This window comes from Herpailurus yagouaroundi, unplaced genomic scaffold, assembly GCF_014898765.1.
Source record: "Herpailurus yagouaroundi ecotype Mexico unplaced genomic scaffold, PumYag 162, whole genome shotgun sequence".
In the NCBI taxonomy this organism is placed as follows: Eukaryota; Metazoa; Chordata; class Mammalia; order Carnivora; family Felidae; genus Herpailurus; species Herpailurus yagouaroundi.
Genome location: NW_024412403.1, coordinates 68931359 through 68956797, shown reverse-complemented (window position 1 = coordinate 68956797; position 25439 = coordinate 68931359). Strand labels below are relative to the sequence as shown.

The 25439-nt window shown below is 43.8% G+C and overlaps 1 protein-coding gene across 3 annotated transcripts in view; it reads right to left on the bottom strand.

Annotated features, from left to right (window-relative positions):
• The window catches only part of PARP14 (poly(ADP-ribose) polymerase family member 14), a 44965-nt gene extending 22758 nt beyond the window's left edge, over positions 1–22207 (bottom strand). The window contains exons 1-6 of one of the 3 annotated variants that reach the window (XM_040484697.1): positions 21587–22207; positions 16450–16583; positions 15656–15689; positions 10780–11022; positions 7601–7837; positions 877–3125 (exon numbers count right to left, since the gene is read on the bottom strand). In XM_040484697.1, the coding sequence (XP_040340631.1) occupies positions 877–3125; positions 7601–7837; positions 10780–11022; positions 15656–15689; positions 16450–16583; positions 21587–21773 (3084 nt within the window). In that variant the 5' untranslated portion in view covers positions 21774–22207. Of the gene's footprint in view, positions 1–876; positions 3126–7600; positions 7838–10779; positions 11023–13550; positions 15690–16449; positions 16584–21586 lie in introns of those variants that run through there. The other 2 variants (XM_040484695.1, XM_040484696.1) reach the window with 2 other exon arrangements.
• Positions 22208–25439: the final 3232 nt, after the last annotated feature.

Genomic DNA, 25439 nt, shown 5'->3' with positions numbered 1-25439 from the left:
AAGCATTCATCAAGGAGGACTATGTTTGAGCCACGTGCTTGGCACCATGAGGGGGAAACTAAGATGGTTGATTTCAGAGGTTGAAATGCCATCCAAGGCAAAGGGTTACTAGAAGCTTATTTAATTAACACTCTAGGACAACAGAGAGCTGTCAAAAAGCAGTATATAAATAGTATGGGGTCACTGAAGCAGCACAGAGGAAGTGACTTCTGGGGTCTAGAGAATGGGAATCCCTGCAGCAGGCAGAGGAAGACAGGACAGTCATCTGGGAGGGGGCCAGCGTGAACATAAGCCCGGTACGTTTGAGCTGTGAGCAGATTGGTTGGACCTGATAGAGACTTTCTAAATCAGGCTAGATTAAGGCACCAAGAGAAGACAGGAGAGGGAATGTGACCAAGCGATGTTCACAGCTGCCCCGCATGGGTCACTGAGGAGTAACGTGGCTCACCCTGGTTCAGCGCCATTGTCAAGATTCCTGTCCTCTGCCCGCATCAAATATTCTAATTTTTCTGTATCTGCTCTCTGTAAATTTGACAGGAAATTAACCTTAGATTTGCCAAAATATGACAGGTATAAAGGCACTGAAAAAGTATAAATGTGTAAGTGGTGAGGATAAGTGTAAATGTAAGATCTTCCTGTGGGTTTTCACATTTACCGGAGACCTAGCGATCTGAATACACTTGCAGTCCCCACGGTTAACTGGCCAACCGCTGTTAGTAAATGCCTCAATGAAGCAGCCCAGTTTTCTGAGGAAACCGGTTTTGAGGCCGGGAGGGCAAGCATGGGATTCTTTCCCTGGATCCTAATCTTCCTTTGGCAACAGGCTAACTGGAGTCACAGCACCTTGGTGGGTGTTCTGTAGGTAGGGACACTCACCGTAGCACTCTGCACATCCCCTTTCACCAACAGGAGCCTCAGATTTCCCTGGGACAATGACATTTGTCCGTTTCCATGAACTGTTATCAAGCTGGGCTGGACTGCTGCGGGTAAACTGGGCAGCGAAGCGGCAACAGACAGGGAGTCTTCAAATACAGTTTTCACTGTCTCTGCAAAGGCCTCCACAGCCTTCTCTGCTGTATCCACAAGGTAAATCTCTTTCAAGGTATTTCCATCCTGGTTAAGCTGGAAGTTTTTCTTGATAGCCAAAACAATAGTCTTCACACACCGGGCTAAGGGAAAGCCAAAGACTCCAGAGCTGATAGCAGGGATGGCTATGGATCGGTACTTGTATTTTGCAGCCAAATGGAGACTTTCTTCTATAGCTTTCTTTAACTGGAGCACACACTTCAGGGCCTCATCTCCCTTCCACTTGGGCCCCACGGCATGAATCACGTGCCGGTATGGGAGCTTTCCTGCTTTGGAGATGACGGCACGGCCAGGGGGGATCTTGCCCATCTTCTTCGCTATCTGGTCACAGTCTGCTTGGAGCTCAGGGCCAGCCGCTTTAGAAAGAGCAGCCGCTAGGCCGCCAGAGAGCTTCAGGTCCTCATTTGCAGTGCTCACCACCACTTCCACAGGAAACTGTGTCAAGTCGCCCCGTTGCACAATCAGAGAGACTCCAGGGGCCAGCTCTGCCCGAGAAGAGCACTTCTGTCCGTCAGTGCCACCTCCCTCTTTCTTCCCTCCATTCTCCTGTAGTTCAATGAAACATCCAAATAACCGTTTGACTTCACTTTTATAATACTGTGCTTTCTCCTGGAAGAACTGGCTGACTCCTGGCTTATCAATATGGATGCTTTCAACACAGATGGATTCCCAGGCTTGCTTGATGATGTGCATGCCGTCCAGGACTTTAGCCTTTGGGCCAATTAGTAAAATGCCTTTTTTTTTATTCTCAGCATTGAAAATTACCTGAACATTTGTCTTCTTTATCTTTTGCCAGAATGGCTTTTTTTCTATCTTCAAATAATCAATGATTATGGAAGGCTCTATTTCAACCAATCTCTCTATTTTCGTGTGTTCTTCCACAAAGTCAAAAAGCAAGCTATGGGTTTCATTCACTTCTCTCACACAGCCTGCAATGATAACCTCAGCTTTGGTTCCTGAAGTTAACTCATCAATTATTACAGTCTTTGACGAGGAATTATGTTTCTTACACAATCTGCGAGTGAGCCCTTTCCATTTCTTGCCATTAAGAATGTCCTTGTCCTCAATGTCTATGCGCTTAGAACTTAAGGCACTGACCATTTGCTTTTCAGCATCTAATAGGACTTCAGAGAAATAGCTGGTTAGAAGAACAGCTGTACCCTCTAGCTCATAAACAGCAAGAATTTTCTGTGCTATAAAAAGAGACTTAGAGAATTCTGCACAGTCTACTTTTTGCAAAAATTGGAAAATCTCGGGGGGAAGCTGGATGTTTTTTTGAGCCATGGTGTACATCTTTTTCTGTATTTCACACTTTGCTTTATACACATCTGTGCGGAGTCCTTTGAAGCTCATGTGTTGAGAAGCTTCATCATAAGACATCTCCATCTCTGGGCACTCAGTGTGGAGACGCTCCAGGATGCCACTGTGACACAAAAGAGAATACCTTCCTGGAGCAATGTCCACTTTTTCCTTTACACTTTGCTCTTCTTTTTTAATTTTTTGAGTTGTACTTTCTATTAATTCCTTGATTTGTGGCTCAATGTTCTGTACATCCTCTGATTTCCCCACTAAGGTTACAACCCCCATAAGTGTATCAAATTCAGTCAAAATCCTGTCATCTTCTAAACTATTTTTTATGGTGTCCCACACTATGGGATCCACTTTCAATGGGGTGACTTTATATTTAGACCTGATGCTAGAGAATGCTGTGGAAACATCTTTCCGCCAAGTCCTGATCCTTAGTCTACCTAGACTGAATAATGTGGTTGCAGGTCTGATGGTAACTTCACCACTGAGTTCGGACCACATTAGTTCAGAGTGACAATGCCTCACTTCATCATTTATCTCATCCATCAGATGGTGCTTTTTCTTCAAGAATCTCCATAAGGGAAGATCTAACGATTCTCTGAATGGTGCTGGAAGCTTAATCAGAGGTTTCTCCTTTCCGTACAAGGCCGTGCCCAAAGAGGCATAGTATGGAAACACAGAGAGCGGCATATTACTGAGGTCAAGTTTCTTGGTCGTGATGGTGTGTAACACTTAAAAGGAAAGAAACAAATAAAGTAATCCCAGAGTAATGTATTTCAAGTGAAAAAAAAATTTTTTTTCTATTAGAGAAAAAAAAGCCTAGTGTTTGTAGAACTTTGATGTTATAACATGCTATTAAAAAGCATGTTATTATGCTCAAATATAAATAGATTTGTATTAATACTGCATAGGTATCCCTTGTTTAATGGCATACTTTCCAACCAAGATCACCCTATGGTGAAATTCTGCTAAGCAAATTCTATCTTCTTTTTATTTTATTTTATTTTTAAGTAATCTCTACACCCATCGTAGGTCTCAAACTTACAGCCCTGAGATCAAGAGTCGCGTGCCCCACTGAGTGAGCCAGCCAGGCACCCCTCTATTTTCTGTTTTCTGGTAACACTGATATATCACCACCAGATTAACAAATAGATAAGAATTTGTTCACAAGTATGGGGGCAATGTTTGGTCCCAGTGTAAAGAATGTTCTGGTGCTGAAAGCAAAACTCATGTAAGAATCATGCTATTTGCTGCTTCTTATACAGTCTCACAATTTTAGGCTTCATAGATGATTTAGATTCCGTTAATACCTCTAAGAGGGGGAGCATAATAATAATTACCATAGCTTACCATGTGTCAGACACCATTTTAAGTGCTTTACATATATGTATTTATTTAATCCTCACAATAACCCTTTGAGATAGAGACACTATTATTATCATCCCTATTTACAAATGATAAAACTGAGGCTAGGAAAGGTTAGAGAACTCAAATAGGGTCATCTAATATTAGTATTATCTGAGCTAAGATTTGAGCCAGTGTCTAACTCTCAAGCCAATGCTCCTGCTCCTTTACCAGGGGTTCCAAAGAGGATCACCTCCTAGTCATTAGAAAGCCCAACCCCAAGGATTCTGATTCAGTATGTTCTGAACCTCCCCTTGTCCCTGCTATGACCCCCTCTCCTGCCACTTCTACTGGGACAGTTCCTAGGGTGGGATGTGTGTGTGTGTGTGTGTGTGTGTGTGTGTGTGTGTGTGTGTGTATGGGCGGGTACTCTTCTTCCCAAAGCCCCTCTTCATTTTGTGTTAGTTATTAGATGGGCACAAGAGGTCTAAGAAGGAAGGGAATTAGAATGAACTCCAGTAACAAGTTGAATTAAAATAGCATCCTTGTAGAAAAGTGTTAAAAATAATTTCCCCTTGTGCATGATTGTCTCTTAGGCCTGGAGCCAGACATCATGAAAAGGATGTGGCCTTCAGAGGTCATTACACATAATATGAACTTCCCAACATGGCTTTGTGCAGGATCCAAGCCTGGGCAGGATCACTAACGTGATCAAAAAGACAAGAAATAACAAGCATTGGCAAGGATGTGGAGAAAAAGGAACCTTCATGTACTGTTGGTAGGAATGTAAATTGGTGAAGCCAATGTGGAAAACAGTATTGAGATTCCTCAAAACATAAAACATAGAAAGACCAGACAGTCCAGTAATTCTACTACTGGGTATTTACTGAAACCAAACAAAAAAAAAAAACACCCCTACTAATTAAAAAGATACATGTACCACTATGTTTATGGCAGCATTATTTACAATAGCCAAGATATGGAAACAACCTAAGTGGCCACTGACAGATGAATGGATTAAGAAGATGTGATTATACACACACACACACACACACACACACACACACACACACACACACACGATGGAATATTAATTAGCCGTAAAAAACAATGAGCTCTTGCCATTTGTGACAACACGGACGGACCTAGAGGGTATTGTGCTAAGTGAAATAAGTCAGAGAAAGACAAATACCATACGATTTCACTTTTATGTAGAATCTAAAAAACAAAACAAATGGGAGCACCTAGGTGGCTCATGTCATGATCACCTAGGTGGCTCATGTGAATTGGAGCCCCACATCAGGCTCTCTTCTGTCCCCCTCTCTCTGCCCCTCCCTTGCTTGTACTCTCCCAAAAATAAATAAATACTTGAAAAACAAAACAAATGAACAAACAAGCAGACCCATAAATACAGAGAACAAAAAGCTGATGATTGCCAAGGGGAAGTGGGTTGGAGGATGGGCAAAATGGATAAAGGGGAGTGGGAGATACATTCCAGCTATGGAATCAGTAAGTCACAGGGATGAAAGGTATAGCCTAGGGAATGCAGTCAGTGATATTGCGATAGCCCTGTGTGGTGACAGTAGCTACACCATACAGTGAGCAGAGGATAAGGTATAGAGTTGTCGAATCCCTATGTTGAACATCTAAACCTAATGTAACATTGTGTGTCAACTATATTTCAATAAAAAATATATTTAAAGTAATAAAGTAATTGCCCAAGATCACAAAGCTAATAAGCATCAAAGCCAGGATCTGTCTGACCCAAAAATCATCACGGATAACTCCTTATTGTGGCTTAAATTCTCCACCCTGTTTCCTTCTCTGTACAAGAAAAAGTAACTATATGTAAGTTATTACTAGGATTCAGTGAAATACTGTGATAGAAAATACAGCAAAAGATCTCACCTATAACAGGTATTCAATAAGAGTTCCTTCTCTTAAGGGGCACCTGGATGTCTTGGTTGGTTAGGCATCCAACTCTTGGTTTTGACTCAGGCCATGATCTCATGGTTCATGAGTTGGGCTTTGTGCTGGCAATGCAGAGCCTGCTTGGAATTCTTGGTCTCTGCCCCTCCCTGCTCACTCTCTCTCTCAAAACAAATAAATAAACATTTTTTTTAAAGTCTGGAACAGTTCCCCTCTCCTTAAAAAAAAAAAAAAGAGTTCCTTTCCTTAAGATTTTGTGAATCAGGCTTTGTAAAATTGAACAAAATAATTTTAGAGTAAGTGCCTTACTTATTCCTCTTAAATAATCTGCATAAAATGTAGACTGCTAAGTAAATTATCCTTTTAATCCAGCTTTAGCTACAGTTTGCCTCATTACTAATAACCTGTTGTAAGTGGTGAGATGGCCCATAAGAAAAATTAATGGTATAGGTGAGCGGGAGATTAGGAAAGAGTGGAGAATTTAAGAGCATAGATTAGGGTCCAGTCTAGCCATGTTCAAACCCTGGCTCTATCACGTACTAGCTGTGTAACCTTGGTCAAGTTATTTGACGTTTCTCTGCTGCAGTTCCTCATTTGTAAAATAGGAATCACAGTAATAGCAATGCCCATAAAGCAGTGCCTGTGAATGTATTCTGTAGCACCTTGCAGAGTTATGCAAATGTAAGTCATCATCACGAGAAGGAGAAGCCAGAGAAAGAAAGGGAAGATCAGTATATCTCAGACCACAGAGAACACAGAGTTTGTGGGTTTAGAGGAAAAGGCATGGTCAACACAGTCAGACAGCATCAAGAGGTCAGGGTGAAGGGGAACCTCTAAGAGTACCCTGCTGTTCACAGATGCAGCTCTGCATAAAGTAACCCAGATTAAGCAGTTCCTGTTATTAGCCGTACAGAATGTAATGTAGACATTCTGAGGACACAGTCAACTGCCCAAGCCTTCAAGAGGTTGGAAGCCCCACCATAAACTGGGAAGTTAACTTCTAGAGTAGACAGCTGTTAATCTCAAGCCCAGGCTCAGGGAGATTTAAAGAAATTGTGACAGAAGCTCCTCTTTTGTCCCCTTGTCCAAGGAATACTAGGACTTTCATTCCATTTTAATCTAAACCATACCTTCACCCGTTTCCCTAACTCATCAAAGCCCAAGGGAGCTTCCTTCCCCTATGCTCATGAAGCAGTTTATCTTCAGTGGGTGGAATACCACGTGATCCTGTCTCATGCTCCCCCTGGTAATCCCAAACTCACTGTTCCTTCTTTCCCTAAAATGTCTGACCCCCTAATTCCTACTCCTCAGCCTTCACCTCTGAACATCAAGTGGAATCTCTGCTCTGACTTTGCACATGCCTCGGAAAACTGGCAATCTAACATCCACAAAACCCTCCCAAGTGTTTCCCTGAGATTCAGCTGGACATGGTTTTCACAGGGTTGCTGCAAAGAACTATCCAGCAGGCATCCAATGGATGCCACTAACCACCCCTATTAATTTCTGAATGATGATACTGACAGGTGAAAGGGAAGTAGTGATACTTTATAGGAACTGTATGTGTTTCTGAGCATTTCTTTACCTAATCTTGTAGAAATTAACTTGAAAATTTCTACCAAGTATACAGCTAATACACAGATCACCTCTTCTTTAATACAGTATTTCAAAGATTCTAAGAATTATGTATTTTCCATTATAGGTAGAGACTCATGAGAGAATCTCCTTATGTCTTCAGCATTGCTTCTCTAATGTTTAAATCACTGGGCCCATTAACTGTGATATCCCAGATGAATGGGATTACTAATTGGATTTCCAATGAAATTTATGAATAAAAAATAACATGCATCAGAACTCAACTGATAACTATTAAGATCCGCTAAAATGGTTTAGATTATGTCAGGTAGGTTTATAATGTCAAGCTCATAGATATTACCTTTTTTGTCAAAAAACTCAATCAGAGCTGAACTCTCTTCAGGCAAACATTGAATCCTGGCAATTCTTCCTCCTCCATTTAGAGGATTTTCAAATAAACATTTCAAATTATAGTCATCAGCCCCAGGTGGCAGGTTTTCAACCCTGATTGTTTTCGTCACTTCCAGAAGTCGTGGAGAAAGTTGAAGTTGTTTCACTGAATGGTGCCTGGCACAATCATCAACAAATTTCACAGCATCTACAAATCAAAATTAATCAATCGATCAATCAGAAAATTATGATTATATCTTTATATTATACAGAAGAAACTGTCTGAATACTAGTTGAGATAAAGGAGATAGGTAAACACTCAATTTTTAGACGCAATATTTTATTTTTATATGAGGATTTACATGCTTAAAACTCCTGATCTCTGAACAGCGATACACATATGAATGTTTTACCTGGATTACTGCCACTGAGCTGTGTCCCTGCTTCCAGTTACAGCCCTCCCCCACCCCACTTGACATCCTACCCCTACAATACAAATCTGTCTACAATACAAATCGTCTCATTTCACTTCTTTCTCAAGTCCTACAATGGCTCCCCATTACCTGTAGAGAGCAAGCGTCAGTTCACACTCCTCAGCTAGGCTAAAAATGCCCTTGTTTGGCTATTTGAATCTAAACTAATTTCCAAACATCACCTCTGGTTATTCTCTGCCATTCGTTTTATTTTCCATACTGCCAAAAAACCTAGTCATTATTTTGACAACCCCATTCCCTTTTGCCTCCATATATACAATTTCCTATGCCTGAAATGCCCTTCTCTGATTTAAAAAAAAAAAATATCCTTGTCCTATTCCTCCTTCAGGACTCAGCCTGATTATCTCTTTGAAATTCATAGATATTGATGGTGGACCCACAATGTGACAGGTACTCTGCTAGGATCTGGGGATAAAGAAATGAGTGTAACAAGTCCTTGAAAGTTCACCACCTAGGAGGGAAGGAATCTTGAAAGCAAACAAAGGACCTATTGTAGGATCAGATGAGGCAGGAAGACAAATACAGGGAATCCCACAAGGATCCCCAGAGAAAGTGGATGCTGATCTGAATTCTGAAAGATAAAGAAGAGATTAGCAGACAGATAAGGGGAGGAAACATTTCAGGCAGAGAGAAGAGCAGTGGCAGGAAACAACAGTGTACCAGGGACCCGGCAGACTGGGATCACTGGAGTATAAACTTCATAGGCAAGCAAGGCAAAACCAAGCCACCTTGTTTGGGTTCCTCTTCCTCCCATTCCCCACAGCCTGCTGCTCATGGCTTCACCTCTTGCATCTGCCATTTTTCATTTACATATGGGTCTCCAACTCCATATGAGGTCCTCAAGAGCAGGAACCAAGAATTATTCATCTCTGTACCCATAGCACCTAGCCTGGCACATAGTAGATATTTAAGAGTTTTGATTAATGAACAAAAGCAGGGCCATTTAGTTTTACCTTTATAAGAAATAATTATAAATTTGATATAAGAATAGCTCTTTCTTGAATCCTTATCATGTCTTAGATACTATATTAAGAGCTTTGCAAACATTATCTCATTTAATCCTCTTAGAAATCATATCAGGTAGCTACTACTTTCTCCATTTTACAGATAAGAAAAGTAAAGCACAGAGGGTAGTAACTCAGACAACCTCAGATAAGTGGTCAAATGTTGGAGCTAGAGTTCTGACTTCGTGACCTGTGCTCTTATTTAACCATTCTACTACCATGGCCACGGAATAGCGAAGGCTTGGAATTGGGAAATTTTCTTGTCCTTCTGAAGACGACTCCTCCCACAGACCTTGAAAAGCATTCATTTCCTGCATCCCATGCACTTACCCTCCCACCTACGTGATGACCATGAAAGTACTAAGGAAATATATTGTAAAGGAGATAAGTGAACAGGGCTGCCTGGGTTCAAATCCAAGAATTTATTAGCATCCTGGCACCTCTGTCTCCTCAACTGTAAAATGAGGAATAATAATAATGATCTCAAAAGGTTGTTGAGGAGCTCAGTTGGTTAGGCATCCGATTCTTGATTTTGGCTCAGGTCATGACCTCCTGGTTTGTGAGCTCGAGCCCCACGTCAGGCTCCACACTGACAGTGTGAAGCCTGCCTGGGATTCTCTCTCTCTTCCTTTCTCTGCCCCTAGACCCCTCTCTCAAAGTAAATAAACTTTAGAAAAAAAAAGGTTGTTGAAAAGAAGAAATAAATACATGTACTGAGCTTACCATAGTACCTGACTTACAGTATCACTATATGACTGCCTGCTATTATTATTACCTTCCAATAAGTCCAGTTTGGTAACACGTATCAATATTTACTTCTCCCAGTAAGATAACACATGTGAAAATGCTGACTCCTCTGCCTGGAATCACTTTAATTTTTTTCTTTTAATGTTTATTTATTTCAAGAGAGAGAGCATGAGTGGGGGAAGGGCAGAGGGAGAGGGAGAAGAAGAGAGAGAATCCCAAGCAAGCTCTGTGCTGTCAGCCCGATGTGGGGCTGGATCTCACAAACCAGGAGATCATGACCTGAGCTGAAATCAAGAGTCGGACGTTTAACTGACTGAGCCACCCAGGTGGAATCACTTGTATTTTTTTATTTTATTTTATTTTTCAACATTTATTTATTTTTGGGACAGAGCATGAACAGGGGAGGGGCAGAGAGAGAGGGAGACACAGAATCAGGAACAGGCTCCAGGCTCCAGGCTCCGAGCCATCAGCCCAGAGCCTGACGCGGGGCTCAAACTCACGGACCGCGAGATCGTGACCTGGCTGAAGTCGGACGCTTAACCGACTGCGCCACCCAGGAGCCCCTGGAATCACTTTTAGTAACCTTAGACTTTAGATTTCTATTTGGGTGTGTTGTCTCTGTCTCTGTCCCTCTCTCTCTCTCTTACACACACACACACACACACACACACACACACACACACACCCCACTCATACACTAAAGTCTGATTTACTGTATATATCAGAATTTAGTTTTAAAACAAAGTTGCTTCTCTTTCAAAATAAAAAAGCATCGATATTAACTTGGAGTCCTCTCCTACTAGCTACTGGAAAGAGTCCAACTTTCAAAGACATTAGCTGGATGTCTCAAATCCCAAAGTGTGGTGCAAAGAAAGATTGGTAAATACAGCATCACTTGATCTTACCTATACATTTTTGAAAGGTAACTACAGCAACATCAAAATCTCGTATTACTTCCACCTGAAAATCATCATTGGACAGGCCACTTATGTTCTCCACTAGCAAGGTTAACATTATACCAGTTACATTTGCCTTGAGATTTTCAAATGCAACCAAAGAGGAAATATTTTCACATTCTTCTGAGGTATCTTCCACTTTTTCTGATCTTCTGTTGAGAGAAAATTTTGTATCCAATTCTTCGGACACATCTGCTTTTAGAAGGACAAAGATACAAGATGTTATATTAATCTACCATGATCTTAGCAAAGTAAATTATCTTTTTTTTTTTTAATTTTTTTTCAACGTTTTTATTTATTTTTGGGACAGGGAGAGACAGAGCATGAACGGGGGAGGGGCAGAGAGAGAGGGAGACACAGAATCAGAAACAGGCTCCAGGCTCTGAGCCATCAGCCCAGAGCCTGACGCGGGGCTCGAACTCACGGACCGCGAGATTGTGACCTGGCTGAAGCCGGACGCTTAACCAACTGCGCCACCCAGGCGCCCCGCAAAGTAAATTATCTTAAGACACTGTCCTCTTTCCTTCTCATTCTCTTGGCTAACTCAAACAGATTTTAGAAAGCTTTTTGCTTAATGTAATTAAAAGTAAAATGGAGCGGGGCACCTGGGTGGCTCGGTTGAGTGTGCAACTTCGGCTCAGGTCATGATCTCACAGTTCATGAGTTTGAATCCCGCATCTGGCTCTGTCCTGACAGCTCGGAGCCTGGAGCCTGCTTCAGATTTGGTGTCTCCCTCTCTGCCCCTCCCCCACTCACGCTCGCGCGCGCGCTCTCTCTCTCTCTGTCTCTCTCTCAAAAATAAGTAAACATTAAAATTTTTTAAATAAATTAAATGGAGTACTTAACAGTCTATTGTTATTATTAAGTTTGATTTTATTATATCCTTTCCTGCCTTGTCTCTCTGAGGAACCTGCCTTTTGTAGTATTTGACACATGCTTCTATCAAGCACCTTATTATAGTTATTGAAGTCAGCTTCTCAAAAGCAAGGGATATATTTATTCATCCTGTATTGCTGGCACATAGTATATTCTTGAGGTTCAATAGCATTTGCTAAATTGGAGATTTACTGCTCGGGCCACTGGAGGAAAGCGAGAATATCTTACGATGCCCATGTAACACGTTATGCTCTGAAAAGTATTAAGTTTTCATCACCGAAGAGAAAAAAAGGATACTTGCTGAGTGACCAAGGAAGACACATAGAAAGTAAAATTGCCTAGAGAGCTGCATGTATATGTCAAGCTCACTGAACAGCAATCACCCCAGCCAGCTTGTTCCTCTCCGCTGTTGGCCCTAAGTGAGTTCCATCTCTGCATCAGGTCAGTCTCACTCAGACCTCACTCACTCACTGCAGCATGATGTGTATAAGATCTTTAGACGTTCTGTGAGTGACTATTCAGTTGGGGCCCTTATTACATTCAAGGCACTAGAGGTGTACAGAGGGATACATACACAAAACATGAGATAAGGAACTTATAGATTTTTCTCATGGAGGCATACAAGAAAAATGACAAAAGGAACCGACATTTGTAAAGGTTTATTATGACAGAGTAAAATGCTCTGTGCTCACCAAATCCATTTTGTTTTCTCTCTGAGCAACATTTCCCAGACTTCCCACAGTCAAGCTCATGTGGCTAATGGGATACGTGTGGAAGTGTGAACTGTACTTCCAAGCCCGGCCAGTACAAATCTCCTTTATGTGACTCTCCATTCTCCCTTGCAGTGACTTTGGAGGCCACATATCAATAGTAATATTGTCAAAAGATGGAAGGAATCTGGGATTCCTGAATGACTGTGAAGCAGTCTAGACTCCCCCACTCCCCAGCTGCCAACTGTATCGAGCTATGATTTAGGAGGTTGTTTGTTACCCCAGTCGGATCACCCTCACACATACTCCTGTTACACGCTAGATGTAACACCACACACACATATACACATTCATGCCAAGTAAAAATTGGCTTGAGGATTCAATAATAACCTAAATTATCTTTCAATGAGACAGATGTCATGAAGCAGGAGGACTGCTGAGCTGGGGATGAGGTTGCCTGAATTCAAGCCCTGACTCAGCCACTCTTTAGCCATGTGACCTCAGGCATGTCTCTTTACAAAATGAAGAGTATTGGATTAACCGAATGGTTAGAGCCTTTCCAGAGACATAAGCTTCTACGACTATTAGAAGCTCCATCACAAGAGAGGCTTGAGGCTTGGTTAACTGCCAAATAAAGAGCATCAACAATCCATCCAGGAGTCCGAGAGAGAAAGAATGGGACTGGGCTGCCTTGGAAAGCCTTCAGAGCAAAGGGGAGGCTGAGTGGATCTTGAAAGCTCTCTAGAGTGTAGGTAGAGAGAAATGGGATGGAAGGGGTCGTGAGCAATAGAAGTAGAGGCAGGGTGCTGTGACTGCCCCAAACTACTTAGGAAAAGGTGAACTGACTGATGAAGCTCAAGGAGCACTTGTGTGCAGACAAAAGTGAGGCCAAAAAAAAATCGTCTTTGTCCAGAATGTGGTGTGGACTTTATCTTGCAGTTGGTAGTAAGAGTGAGTTGTGGAAGGTTTCTGTGATAAGGGTGACAGGATATTCAGCAACAGTACAAAGGGCTGGTCAGATTTCAGGGGAAGGACATCAGAGAGACCCCAGATACAGGGCACTCCTGCCATGCTGGATTTGTGAGGTAATAATGGGAGTCTGGCATAAGGGAGGGACAGATGAGGAAAACTTACATTGATCGTCTCTGTGACCGATGTCTGTGAAGGCTTAAAGAGGAGAGACGACTGAAGTTTCTAGTAGCTGACGGGCAGACTGGTTGTGTACTTCAAGAGAAATAAGGTAGCCGGAAAGGGTAGGAGGAGGAAGATGACACAGGTAGCTTCAGACAAGGTGGCTCTCACATATTTTCCAACAGGAAGATCAGACACAAGGTCTGGAATTTAGAAGAGTCCAGGCTGGAAATATAGATTTGAAAAAGCCAGAGTTTGCTGACCACAAGGGCCAGTGTTTCTCTGCTCTTGCGTGTCTCTCTTCTACAGGTTCTTCCAACTGCTGGTTTCCACCTTTCAGACCCAGCCCAACTCTGCTTCGCCGGGAATTGAATATTAGCTCAGGGCTCACATCCCCTGGTGTTGGTGTGTGGTTTGATTGACCTATCCTTACTCTGCCAACTGCTTGTCCATCTCCAACTTCAGGATTTCGTGCATGCCCCATGCACTCTCAGGGCAGCATTCTCCGTTCTTATCGTTCCTGAAATACGGGACCTATTAGGGAATCACCCTCCACCCTGATTTTGCTCGTTCTGAAAACTATACCATCCCAATTAATTTCAAGAGTCCTAGCCTTAGGCTCACTGTTAGGATTCAGTGTGGAGTAACCATTCAACAAAGGACCTCCTCTTATGTCTCTTAAAGGGGACCATTAAGTATTTTGTCAAAGACTGCCCAACTTCCTGGCTGGTGACTATCATTAGAGTCTGGGTCATGTAAAAACAGGCTAGCCAATGAGTCTAAAATCTCCAGTATGATGAAAATTCCACTGGTGGGTGGGGCTGGATGGCTCTTCCTTATACTTACTCACTTATACTTGGGGTTATAAGTGAATCTGAAATAGTGCTGACAAATCAGTTAAGACACAGTGAGGGTAAAATCTATGAAACCGTAAGAAACACAGACTCGATTAATTCTAGACCCAGGAAGTGGTAGATATAAATGTACCAGTATAAAACCACTTCCTGGTCTAAAATTGAGTTTGAGGGTACAACACATAAGGCATTTTCCAAGAATAGATAAAGATTTAGGGGGTCACAATGAACACCAGGAGTTGTGTAAGCCAGTTCCATATCTGAAGAATAGAAAGCAGGAATTACTCCAAACAGACAAAAAAAATTCCTATCTTATAAGAATCATGAGCTTCTAAGAAAACCATGCATCCTAGATTCTATAGTTTAATAGCATGTTAGATGAAAACAATCTATACATCCCTATCCAGTCGGTTTGCCAAGTAAAGGCAGCCCTCAGCTTAGTGCTATTTTCAAAAGAGAAGGTTGCAAACCTCTAAACATGTTCTCAAGACAATTTCAATTTTAGAGGACAATAATTTATATATTTTTTGGAATTCCTTTTGCCTAAGATTTGGGTATATACATCATTTTATCTCTCTTACTCAGCCATTCAGCATAGGTCCTCATCCCTCCCCTTTATAACAGCATGCTTAGCCAGGAAAACTAATTGCTTCTTTAGTAACTGGCAGGTGGTCCTACAGGCCAACATCTGGACACAGGTGAAGCAGCAGGATCCACAACAGCTGCTAGGTTGCAGCCCGTTTCCTACAGCAGATGGGATGAAAAGAGCTGCTGCTGGTCTGGGGGGTGCTGCACTCACATCCTGCACCCAGCACTTAGAAGCCTTTGTCCACCCTCCTGTTGTGGCTCCAGAGGACAGCACCCTCCACACTCAGTGCTCAGAAACGGACTTAGCCACATACGGCACCCACTGACACATCATGTCTTTGCTTCTTGATGGGCTCTAAAGGTTGGCTTATCACCATCTCCCAGGCACCTCTTTGCTTCCCTTCAATTGCAAGGTGTCTCCCAGTCCCCACAGAGAAAGCTGTTTCCATGCTTCTACCTGAGCCCTAAGATCTCAGGGGGTTTCCCCGATGCTCACCCTGAGAACAACTGGCCGAGAGTATGTAGATAAGGCAGCCTGAGGCGTCTCTAAGCTGAGCACACCCTGCTTTGTGAAGTCAAGAAGAGAAGGATGACCCCTGCAGGTGCCATCTGTAATGAAAGCAAAACTGCTGGCGAAGGCCACCTGTCTCAGTTCTTTGACCTTACCTGGTTCTTTGACATGTTCTTTGCCTTCCGGTTCCTGAAATCCAATAGACAATAGAGTAGCATCAATAAATTACTAATAATTTCTTTACATTGAGAAACTGTCCCTGGGGACTGGCCCGGAGGCGTAGGGTCAATAGAAACAATAATAAAAAGCTCTAGCAATTATGCTGTTGAATGCACCTCGTGTGTAGTGTTCTATCTACTTGGTCCAAAATCATTGGTCAAATGAGTCACAAATAACAGAAATTCCAATTAACACCAAGTGTTTGGGGTATGGAGTGGGCCCTAAATCTTTTCCCCCATTTAACAAGTATTGAGTGTTTGCTATTAACCAGCACCGGGCCAGATGCTTTACAGAGGTTGTCTCTTTAATCCTCACAACAATCCAACAAGGTAGATACTATGACTATCCCATTTGACAGTCAAGGAAATAGTACATGCAGTATGGATCACTGTCCCCTCAAAGTGATGTAAAGATAAAGCAAACAGAGCAAGTTCCAGGTTAAAAGCACCCAGGACAAACAAACCCAAAAATTTATACCTTCAAACCACCCTTATTACAATCTGAAAATTCTGACTTTTCCGAAAGTGCCTAAAATCAAACAAAAAGCGCCCCCTCCTTCATTATTCCATAACTACCTCATGACCACTCTCACTCCCTCCACATCTGTAAGGTGCCTTCTACTCCAATTTGATTTATACTTCTCATCCCACCGTATTCCCCATGTTGTGATTCCCTTCCCACACACCTCGGCAGAACATCCTACTTCCCTTTTACTCATGTTTTGACTTACCTTTGTTGGAATTTCCCCCTCAAAGGCATCCTGGACCTTGTCTGGGGCTGTGGGCAACTGGACAGTTAACTTGAATGTTCCTTTTCCTGGCCATATTAACTCATGGTTCTTTTTCTCCAGAACTTTTTGCCGAACTGAAGTTAAAAAAAAAACTGTCAAGAAATTTTTATTCACAAAATTACTCCATGATTTCCAGAGAGTTTCATCATCATCATTCAATGGCTTGGTCATTTTCCCAAGCGAGTCCTTGTGTGGTGAAAAGAGGAAAAGTTTAGCAAGTAGACATGGATTTCAATTCCATCTTTATACCTACTTTTTTTTTTTAACCTTGGGCATGTTCTTTAATAAGTCTTACTTACACAGCCTCAGTCTCTTGTCTATAATAAGTTATTAATGAAGACTGTCTTGTACAAGTGTTGTGTGTTAAAAAACATTATAAAGAACTTAGTTCAGTACCTGATGTTCAGTAGGCACTCAGAAAGGTAGCAATATTTATTCCACAAGTGAAGGAAAGTAATCAAAGCATGCCTCATGGTGAGCCAGTGAAGATTGGGTGCTGGGACATGGCATGATGACAGCTGTGTTTTAGGAAGGCGACTTGAGTGACTATGAGCAGAATGGCCAAGTGCCTAGTGCAAAAGATGTTTCACTCAGTTCTTTAACCTGTGATAAGAGCCTCACATCCAGTAATAAAAGGAGTAGAAAAGAAGGGAGGGGAGAGATTAAAAAAAAAAATAGAATTAGCATTCCAGGCAGCTCGGCTGTAGTGAAAAAACTGACCAATGAACATAGGAGTCCAAAGACTTGGATTCAAATTCCAACTCTGCCAAAAACTAGATGAGTGACATTGAGAAAATATCTTAACTTCTTGAGTCTGTTTCCTCCCTTAAAGCAGTGCCTGTGAATGAATTTTGTAACACCCACAAGAGTTATGCAAATGTAGGTTATAATTATGAGGAACGGCCAGAGAGAGAAAAGGAAAATCTGTACCTAAGGCCACAGAAAATAGGGAATGAGTGACTTTAGAGGAGAGGAGATGTGGTCAAAATAGTTAGATGGCACAAAGAGGTCAGGGTGAAGGGGAACCTTTGAAAGTGCCCTATTACTCACAGATGTAGCTCTGACATGAATGTTGGGCTACCATGTTGTATTCTAATGTGGATGGTCTGAGAGGCCAAGGATATAGGGAGTCAGTAAGAGGAGCTTGAATAACTTTCCCACCTCACGTATCCATGAAGGGGTAGGAGAAGTGAGGCCTTAACTGGATACTAACTTGGAAAACAAGCCCCGGGGCGCCTGGGTGGCTCAGTCGGTTAAGCGGCCGACTTCGGCTCTGGTCATGATCTCGCGGTCCATGAGTTCGAGCCCCGCGTCGGGCTCTGTGCTGACAGCTCAGAGCCTGGAGCCTGTTTCAGATTCTGTGTCTCCCTCTCTCTGACCCTCCCCGGTTCATGCTCTGTCTCTCTCTGTCTCAAAAATAAATAAACGTTAAAAAAAAAAAAAAAAGAAAACAAGCCCCATTAACAACATGAGAAGGAATGCCAGACTCTAATTTCGCTCTTTATCAGGCAGAAGAGATTTTCACACGGATTCTTAAGGGGCTGTCCTAAGCTAGAGTGAGGACTGAGGACTGGATAAGACCCCTGAAGCCTTAGAACAAGCCAAGTTTTATAAGCCAAGTTGTCTAGAGTCGTGGGCTTCTGTGATGCATTCCTTTTATTATTCCTTAGACTTTGGTAGAGTCCTATCTAGGCATCTAAATGCCAAAGCCTGTTCTCAGATTGTGCACAATATGTACGGCACCATTATTTCAAGAGAGCAGGCAGGAGCAATATCAGTAAGTGATCTGCAACAAGGAGAGGTGAATCTGGGAGGAAAAAGAGCTGAAACTCTGATGTCCAGCCACCCTTACCCCCTGTGGACAACCTCCCTTCTGCACTAACTTCAGACCACCTACATTTAATTTACTTAAGGAGACGGGTTTCCTTACCCCAAAGAGACTGAAAATAATCAGGAGCCAAATTATGACCAGAAAGAATGATAAATGCACACATCTGAAACACGGATTAAAATCATATTAGTCAATTTATACTTGATGTTTCAGAAATTGAGTGAACTATTTACAAGTAAGATACAGCAGGGTGCCTGGGTGGCTCAGTTAGATAAGCATCCAGCTCTGATTTCGGCTCAAGTCATGGTCTTGCAGTTGGTGGGTTCGAGCCTCACATCAGGGTCAGCTCCTCGTTGTCAGCTTGGGATTCTCATTCTCTCCTCTCTCTCCCTCTCTCTCTGTCCTTCCCCTGCTCATGTGAGCGTGCACACACACACACACAGACACACACACACACACACTCTCTCTCTCTCAAAAGAAATAAACTTAAAATAAATAAATAAACAAACAAATAAAAGTAAGATATAGCTTCCGAATACTTCTGTTTGCTATGCATTAATTTCTATAGAGAAGTGCTGTTGGGTTCATTCTTATTATGTGAATTATATGGATAAAGTTGTGCTACACTGTGGGCCTATACCTGTTGAAGCCAGTTCCTAGAGTGGAGGGTGGAGGGAATTCCTGCAAAAGAAAGAACACCCGGAGGACCCACTAGGGTGGGTCAACCATTGTTGGCAAATTTCTGATAACCTGTTACAGAGGCAATGGTTCCTCTGGTAGGAAACTGAAACTGAATAGGAACCCTCCCCCTCCCCCCAACCACCCAGGGTCTTTCTCCATAAAAGGTTTTGAGTTGTACTAAGTCTGAGTTGTCTGTTTCAGAGGGGCCACTACTGTAGCCTGGGGATGGAGGTAGGGGTAGTGGGCTGGGCAATGTGAGGAAAGAAGCCCGGCCGGGACACTGAAACCACTTCTGTTTTCAGGGCTGGAAGAGAATGGTTATCGACACAAAACCGTATTTTGCACTGTTGATATTTTTATGCCATTTGTACTTTCTTTTTTATGCCATTTGTACTTTCTGTAATCACATTCATTCAGGGTTGTCAACAAACAGGGTTTCTCAAACTTTAGCACACCAGGGGCACCTGGGGTGCTGTTTAAATGTGCAGATTCCCGCTGACCCAAACCCAGGTTTCCTAAATCTCTAAGAGAGAGCTGGGACTGTGTCTGTTTAGCCTGCTGTGAGTCAGATGCAGAGGTCTGTGGCCCCAAGTTGAACTACTCACGAGGATAACGGGATTCTAAAGGAGAAGGAAGAAGGGTCCCTAAGAGCCAGGCTCATATGGTGTGGACAGTTGTAATCAAAGTGGTAAAACTCCTTGAGGAAAATGAAACCCAGGGGACACGGCTTACATTGCACAGTTGCCCTCTCAGCATTCTTTGGTGAAATTAATCCTTGGAAAACTTGGTACTTTGTTTTCATAAGGGCTGTGAGCCTAACAGATCTCCTGTCCCCTACCTGCCTCGCCTTTTACACACTTAGTTGTGGACCCCTCTTCTCTCTGGGTTTCATTCTTTCCTTTTTGGATCTCTGCCTAGAGCATTCCAATTTCTCACATGTAAGCCTCATTGCCTCTCCTCTGGATCAAATACTTGTCCAAATCCAGCGACAGGAAGCTGGAAGCAGGGGTTGTCCACATCATTTCCTATGAGAGTCCAAAGGAAAAAGCAAATGCTCTGGGAACAACAGGTCACAAGCCTCTCAGTATAGACCCGGTAGTGTTTTGAACAAGCAGATTGGTGGGTGCTTATCTGCACCCTTTCCTAAGGGTGACAACAAACCGGAGGAGGACGAACTCAGCCACTCAGCTGCCTGTGGGGAGGAAGCTTCCCACCCACAAAGCTCAAAACTCCCAACCCAGATCAACTCAGAATGTCACCCCTACCCCCAGGCCAAGGACCACCATGAAACCAAGGGAAGAGGTACCAACGCACCCTCAACAAAGATTCTGCGTGCCGATCAGCAGCACACAGCCTTCTCTCTCCAATAACTTTCTATATTTACACCCAATGTGATTTTAGGCAGCACTTTTGCCCCCAAGTGACCCCAGAAACACTGGGAGAAAATCCCTATGACTCCTCACCTAAAAAAAAATAACTGAAGAAAACAGACTGTCTCTCTCCCTCCCTCTCTCTCAGAGCATTGACCTCAGTTACCAAATCCAGAATACCACACAAATACGTATCTTCCATCCCCAGGCTGATTTTCATTGTTCAAGGACTCGCTTGTCCTCACCTAGAATATTGCATTACTCTCCTAAAAGTTCAGATTTCCAAGCTCTCTCCCAAAAGAAGTCAAAGTACTTATTTTCAACCAAATTTATCTCCTGAAAGTATATTTGGACATGCCTCTCCCCTGCCAAGGGGGTGGAGGGCGTTCCTGCTCTTTATGGTATCCTACAAGGCCCCCTACCATCTCAACTTTCTCTTAGCCTGAATTTCCTGCCCACCGTTTCATAAGAAGGAGGTTTACTAACAGAAGACCTAAGATTTTTAAAATACAGGTGTCTCCTTCATGACCTTATGAAATTTCCCAGACCCCACGTGTTATTTTAGGACCCAGTCTGCAGACCTTGCTTGTACACAGGGATTAGTAGACTCGCTCGCTACTCAAGCCAAACCTCCCAGAGAGCGCCATGCATGTTGCCTGAAGATGCCTTGTGCTTTTCTGCCCCCTGCACTGCAGCCCACGTGCTCCCATCTGAAGAGCCTTCCCCAATATTCTTCCTATCAGGACTTGAACTGGCTCTCAGGAATCAGTTTACATGTGATTCTCCCCGGAAGCTTTCTCTTCCCTTAAAATTGTGCTCCCATTAACCTCTGGAGTTCTAGAACAGCTGCTTTAATAGGAAGGGAAAAACTGCAATGGACTTGCAACTCTGCCACCAACACACTATGTAGCCTTGTAAAGTGAGGTGAATAAAGCAGCCTGTCAACTCCTTTCTGTTTCTCCGTGCTACATGTTGAACTCACTTGCGCGGCTCTGCCGCCCCCTTCAGGCAACACCGGGAGCGCCTAGAAGCACAGCGCCCCTCGCGCGCTCTTCGTCGGTCCGGCAGCCCCTCGCCCTCCCTCATGGCTGCTGCTGGAGCCGGGAGGATTCTCCGGCTGCAGGCCCCAAGCCCAAGTTTACCCTGGGGAAAGACCCTGGTTGTCCCATCTCACACCCATCCGTCGCGCTCTCACCGTCCTCTCGATGGAAGAACACTAGGAAGAGCCCCGGCCTGCCCGGTTCCTGGCGGACCTCACACTCCCCGCCTCCCGATCTCTTCGGGCTCTGGAAGTACATCTGCAACTTGGTGCTCAGGTTCTTCGGGGGGTCGGGGCCCCAGGACCCTTCGACCAACAGCGGGACGGAGCCTGACACAGCCATGGTCAGCTCCGCTAGCCTGCCTCTGCCGCCCGACCCACCCCAGCAGAGGGCGGCTGGTTTTGCCCCTTTCGGTTTCGTTTCCCAGAAGACTCCTCCCTGTCTTTAGTTTTTGGCCTTTGGCTCTGAACAGCTGTCCCAGGATTGAAGTACTTACCGCCGCCCACCCAGTTCTTCACCTTCAGCTCTGGCCCACAGCAAGTGCTGGGCATCGCCACTCCAAGCATCTGGTCTTCCTCCATTTGTGCACCTGCGTCCCAAAGCTCGGGCACTGTGTGCCACTCACCCAAGTCACAGCCGAAACCAGCATCTTTGAGTCATGCACAATACCTTTTGCAAACAGAAAGCTTCACTTTTTCTGGAGGCCAGCATTTTACGAGAAAATAGAATGTATTGGCAAACTGTGACTCTTTAAAATGTGTAATGAAGTCCCCAAATAGGCCCCAAACAAATCATAAGAATTTTACCTTACTTTTCTTTTGCATTTTGTTCGCTGATCTGTTAATATTATATGTCTAGAAATTCAGAAAGGGAGGGCCATACATTCACAGTTCTTTGTGGAATATTTAGTAGATGCCATGCCTTTGGGATGGTCTCAACGAACATGGTTCCTGCCCTCATTGAGTTCACACAACTGTGGGGACATAGGAATGATGTCTGTGCAGTAGGTGCTTCAGGAGGAAATATACAGGTGTTCCTGGAACAAATTAGGAGGGCTTCTAGCCCGGTGTAAGAGCTCAGGGAGAATTTATGGGGAGGTGACATGTGACCCGAGGCCAAAGGATGATGGGGGTATCGATGCTAAAAGTAAAAGTCAGTTATTTTAACCAGCAAAAATGGGTTTATTTGGTAATAGCAGAGAACTGCAATTCAGGGCAAGCAAACTACTGCAAAAACCATCTGCTTGTCCAACAAACAAAACTGAGGACAAGAAGGAGGAAGTTGGGAGGGGTTGTTTTGCACACAAGGCTACTGGAGAAAGCAAGAGTTCAGGGTGATGACAGTTTCTCAATGGCTGAGTGTATGGGGTAATCAGTTTCCTGCTGGGGCTCCTCACTGATAACTCTCTCCTGTTGAGTATTCTTCTGTTGGGGTCTGTAATTGACAATTCTTCCTGTGACTGACATGGAGTGATATGCCGAGACAGCTCTTCCTTCTGGCCTCCCAGCTCCATTTCAGTGAGGTTTCCCTTTATTAATTTTCACAGGGGGATAACCTTGGAGGGCCGAGAAGGGAGGGGTTCCCATAATGTAATTTACTTGTATAGGATCACTCTGGCTGCTGTGTAGTCGCTGGAGTAGAGGCAGGGAGGTCAGCCAAGTAGCTGCTGTAGTTTTCCCAAGTGAGGGATAAGGGTGGCTGAGAGCAGGATGCTGGCAGAGGAAGACCTTCTGAGAAAGGGTGACATTCCAGTTTGACATTGAAGGCACAGCTGCAGGACTTGCTGAAATATGTGCACAGTGGAGAAGATGCTCAGGTATGACTCCATGGTCGTCCATGGACAGCCTAAGCAACTGGCTAGACATAAGGGCATCAACCAGATGGGAGCATCACCTGTGGCCAGGAATGTGAGAGGGAGGCTAGCAATGTATGTACCTTTGACCTGTAATAAAATAGGGTGTCGGAGCACCTGGGTGGCTCAGTCACTTAAGCATCTGACTCTTGGTTTAGGCTCAGGTCATGATCTCACAGTTTCTGGGTCCAACACCTGCCTTGGGCTCTGTGCTGACAGTGCAGAACCTGCTTGGGATTCTCTCTCTCTGTCTCTCTGTCTCTCTCTTTCTGCCCCTCCCCTACTCTCTCTCCCTCTCTCAAAATAAGTAAACAAACTTTAAAGATAAAATAAAAATAAATAAAAGAGGGTGTCAAGTGAGAAGAAGCAGTTATCATTCAAAAATCACCATATAAGGAAGTATCTCGTGGACTGCGGGGACCACATGCACTATCTCCTGGTGAGGAGGGAGGAGAGGGACATGGCAGTGGACAAAGGACTGAAAGGAAGGGAAGGAAGTGGAAGCAGCATGCATAGTCAGCTCTTTCCAGAAGTGTGACTGTGAAGGAGTTAGCAGTGTATGGGGTTATAGGATCAGGGAGCTGTTGTTTTTGTTTTCTAGCTTTAAAAATATTTTAAGATGACAGAGTCTTAAGCATGTTTAATACTGGTGGAACGAAGGAAGGGATGGTTGAAAATACAGGTTGTGGGAGAAGGTGGGAGGGGGTTCTGGAGGCATTAGCCTCAGGCAGGTAACACTTTTCTCACTGCACCAGGACAGGAAGAGGTGGAGAACAGAGGTAGGTGACTATGGGGGTGCCTGGGTGGCTCAGTACATTGAGCATCTGACTCTTGATTTTGGCACAGGTCATGATCCCAGGGTGGTGGGATAGAGCCCTGTGTCAGGCTCCATGCTCAGCATGGAGCCTGCTTAAAATTCTCTCTCTCTCTCTGCCCCTCTCCCCACTCGCACTCTCTCTCTCCCTAAAATAAAAAAATAAAAATAAAAATTTTTTTAAGTCAAAAAAAAAAAAAAGAAGTAGGTGATTCTGACTGACTGTTGGTGGGAAGCTATGGGGATTCTCCCTGGGGGATCTGTTTGCTTCTTGAAGGAGGTGGTGAGGTCTCAGGCACAGCCAAAATTAGAGCGGCTTCCCCTGCAGGATTGGACCTCACATGTTGTATTTTAATCACAATGAAACTAAATTTCAGGGTGAAGAGAATCAAGGATGGGCCAAAAGAAATGACTGACTGGGCTTTTATTCCTGCTCAGTAAGTAACAATGCTGAACTGTAGGCGGGCGTTTTCTCATGCCTCCAGCTTTCTACCTGCAGGTGGCGCACATCATCCAGTCCACCGCACCCTGGACCCCAGCAGGGGAGGTGGGGAGGACACAGAAGGGCCAGGGCATAGCTCTCACCACACTGTGGTGACTGCTTGCCCCAGGATGCCTCACCCCAAACAACAACTAAAATCAGCACCCTTCTTTCCCCAGAGTTTGGGATTCCAGAACTGGGCAGTTTATCTTTTTTTCCTTACATTATCATTATACAAGAAATAGAGTGAAACTGAAATCATTAATTTATAGTGGAATTTTTATTTGGCTATCTCTGGATTTTTTTTCAAGAATTTGGGCACCTGGGTGGCTCAGCCAGTTAAGCATCCGACTCTTGATTTAAGCTCAGGTCATGATCTCACAGTCGTGAGATTGGGTGCCATGCTGAGCGTGAAGCCTGCTTTAGATTCTCTCTTTCCCTCTGCCCCTCTCCCCACTGCTCCCTTGCTCCCTCTCTCTCTCTCTCTCTCTCTCTCTCTCTCTCTCTCTCAAAAAAAGAATCTCCTTAATTATCAGCAATGTCTTAGGGCTGCTCAGACTCAAAGCCTGTTCATCATCCCTGGATGGAATGGGAAGGAGTTATCAGAGGATCAGGATGGCAGGTCTTGAAAACCAAGGAAAGAAAGTTCTAGGAAAAGCAAATTGCTCATCATCAGCCCCTGAAGTATTTGTCTTTTATCCTAAATGGTTTTGTCCCTATTCACTTGTTGAGTCTGTACCCTACCCCCTCCCACTGTGTGCTTATCCTCTCTCGATTCTCTATCTCCTGAAACTCATTTCCTTCCAAGGAAGCAAGTCCTCTCAGGGCCTGGGAGGGAAATGGGAGTGGCCAACATAGAAG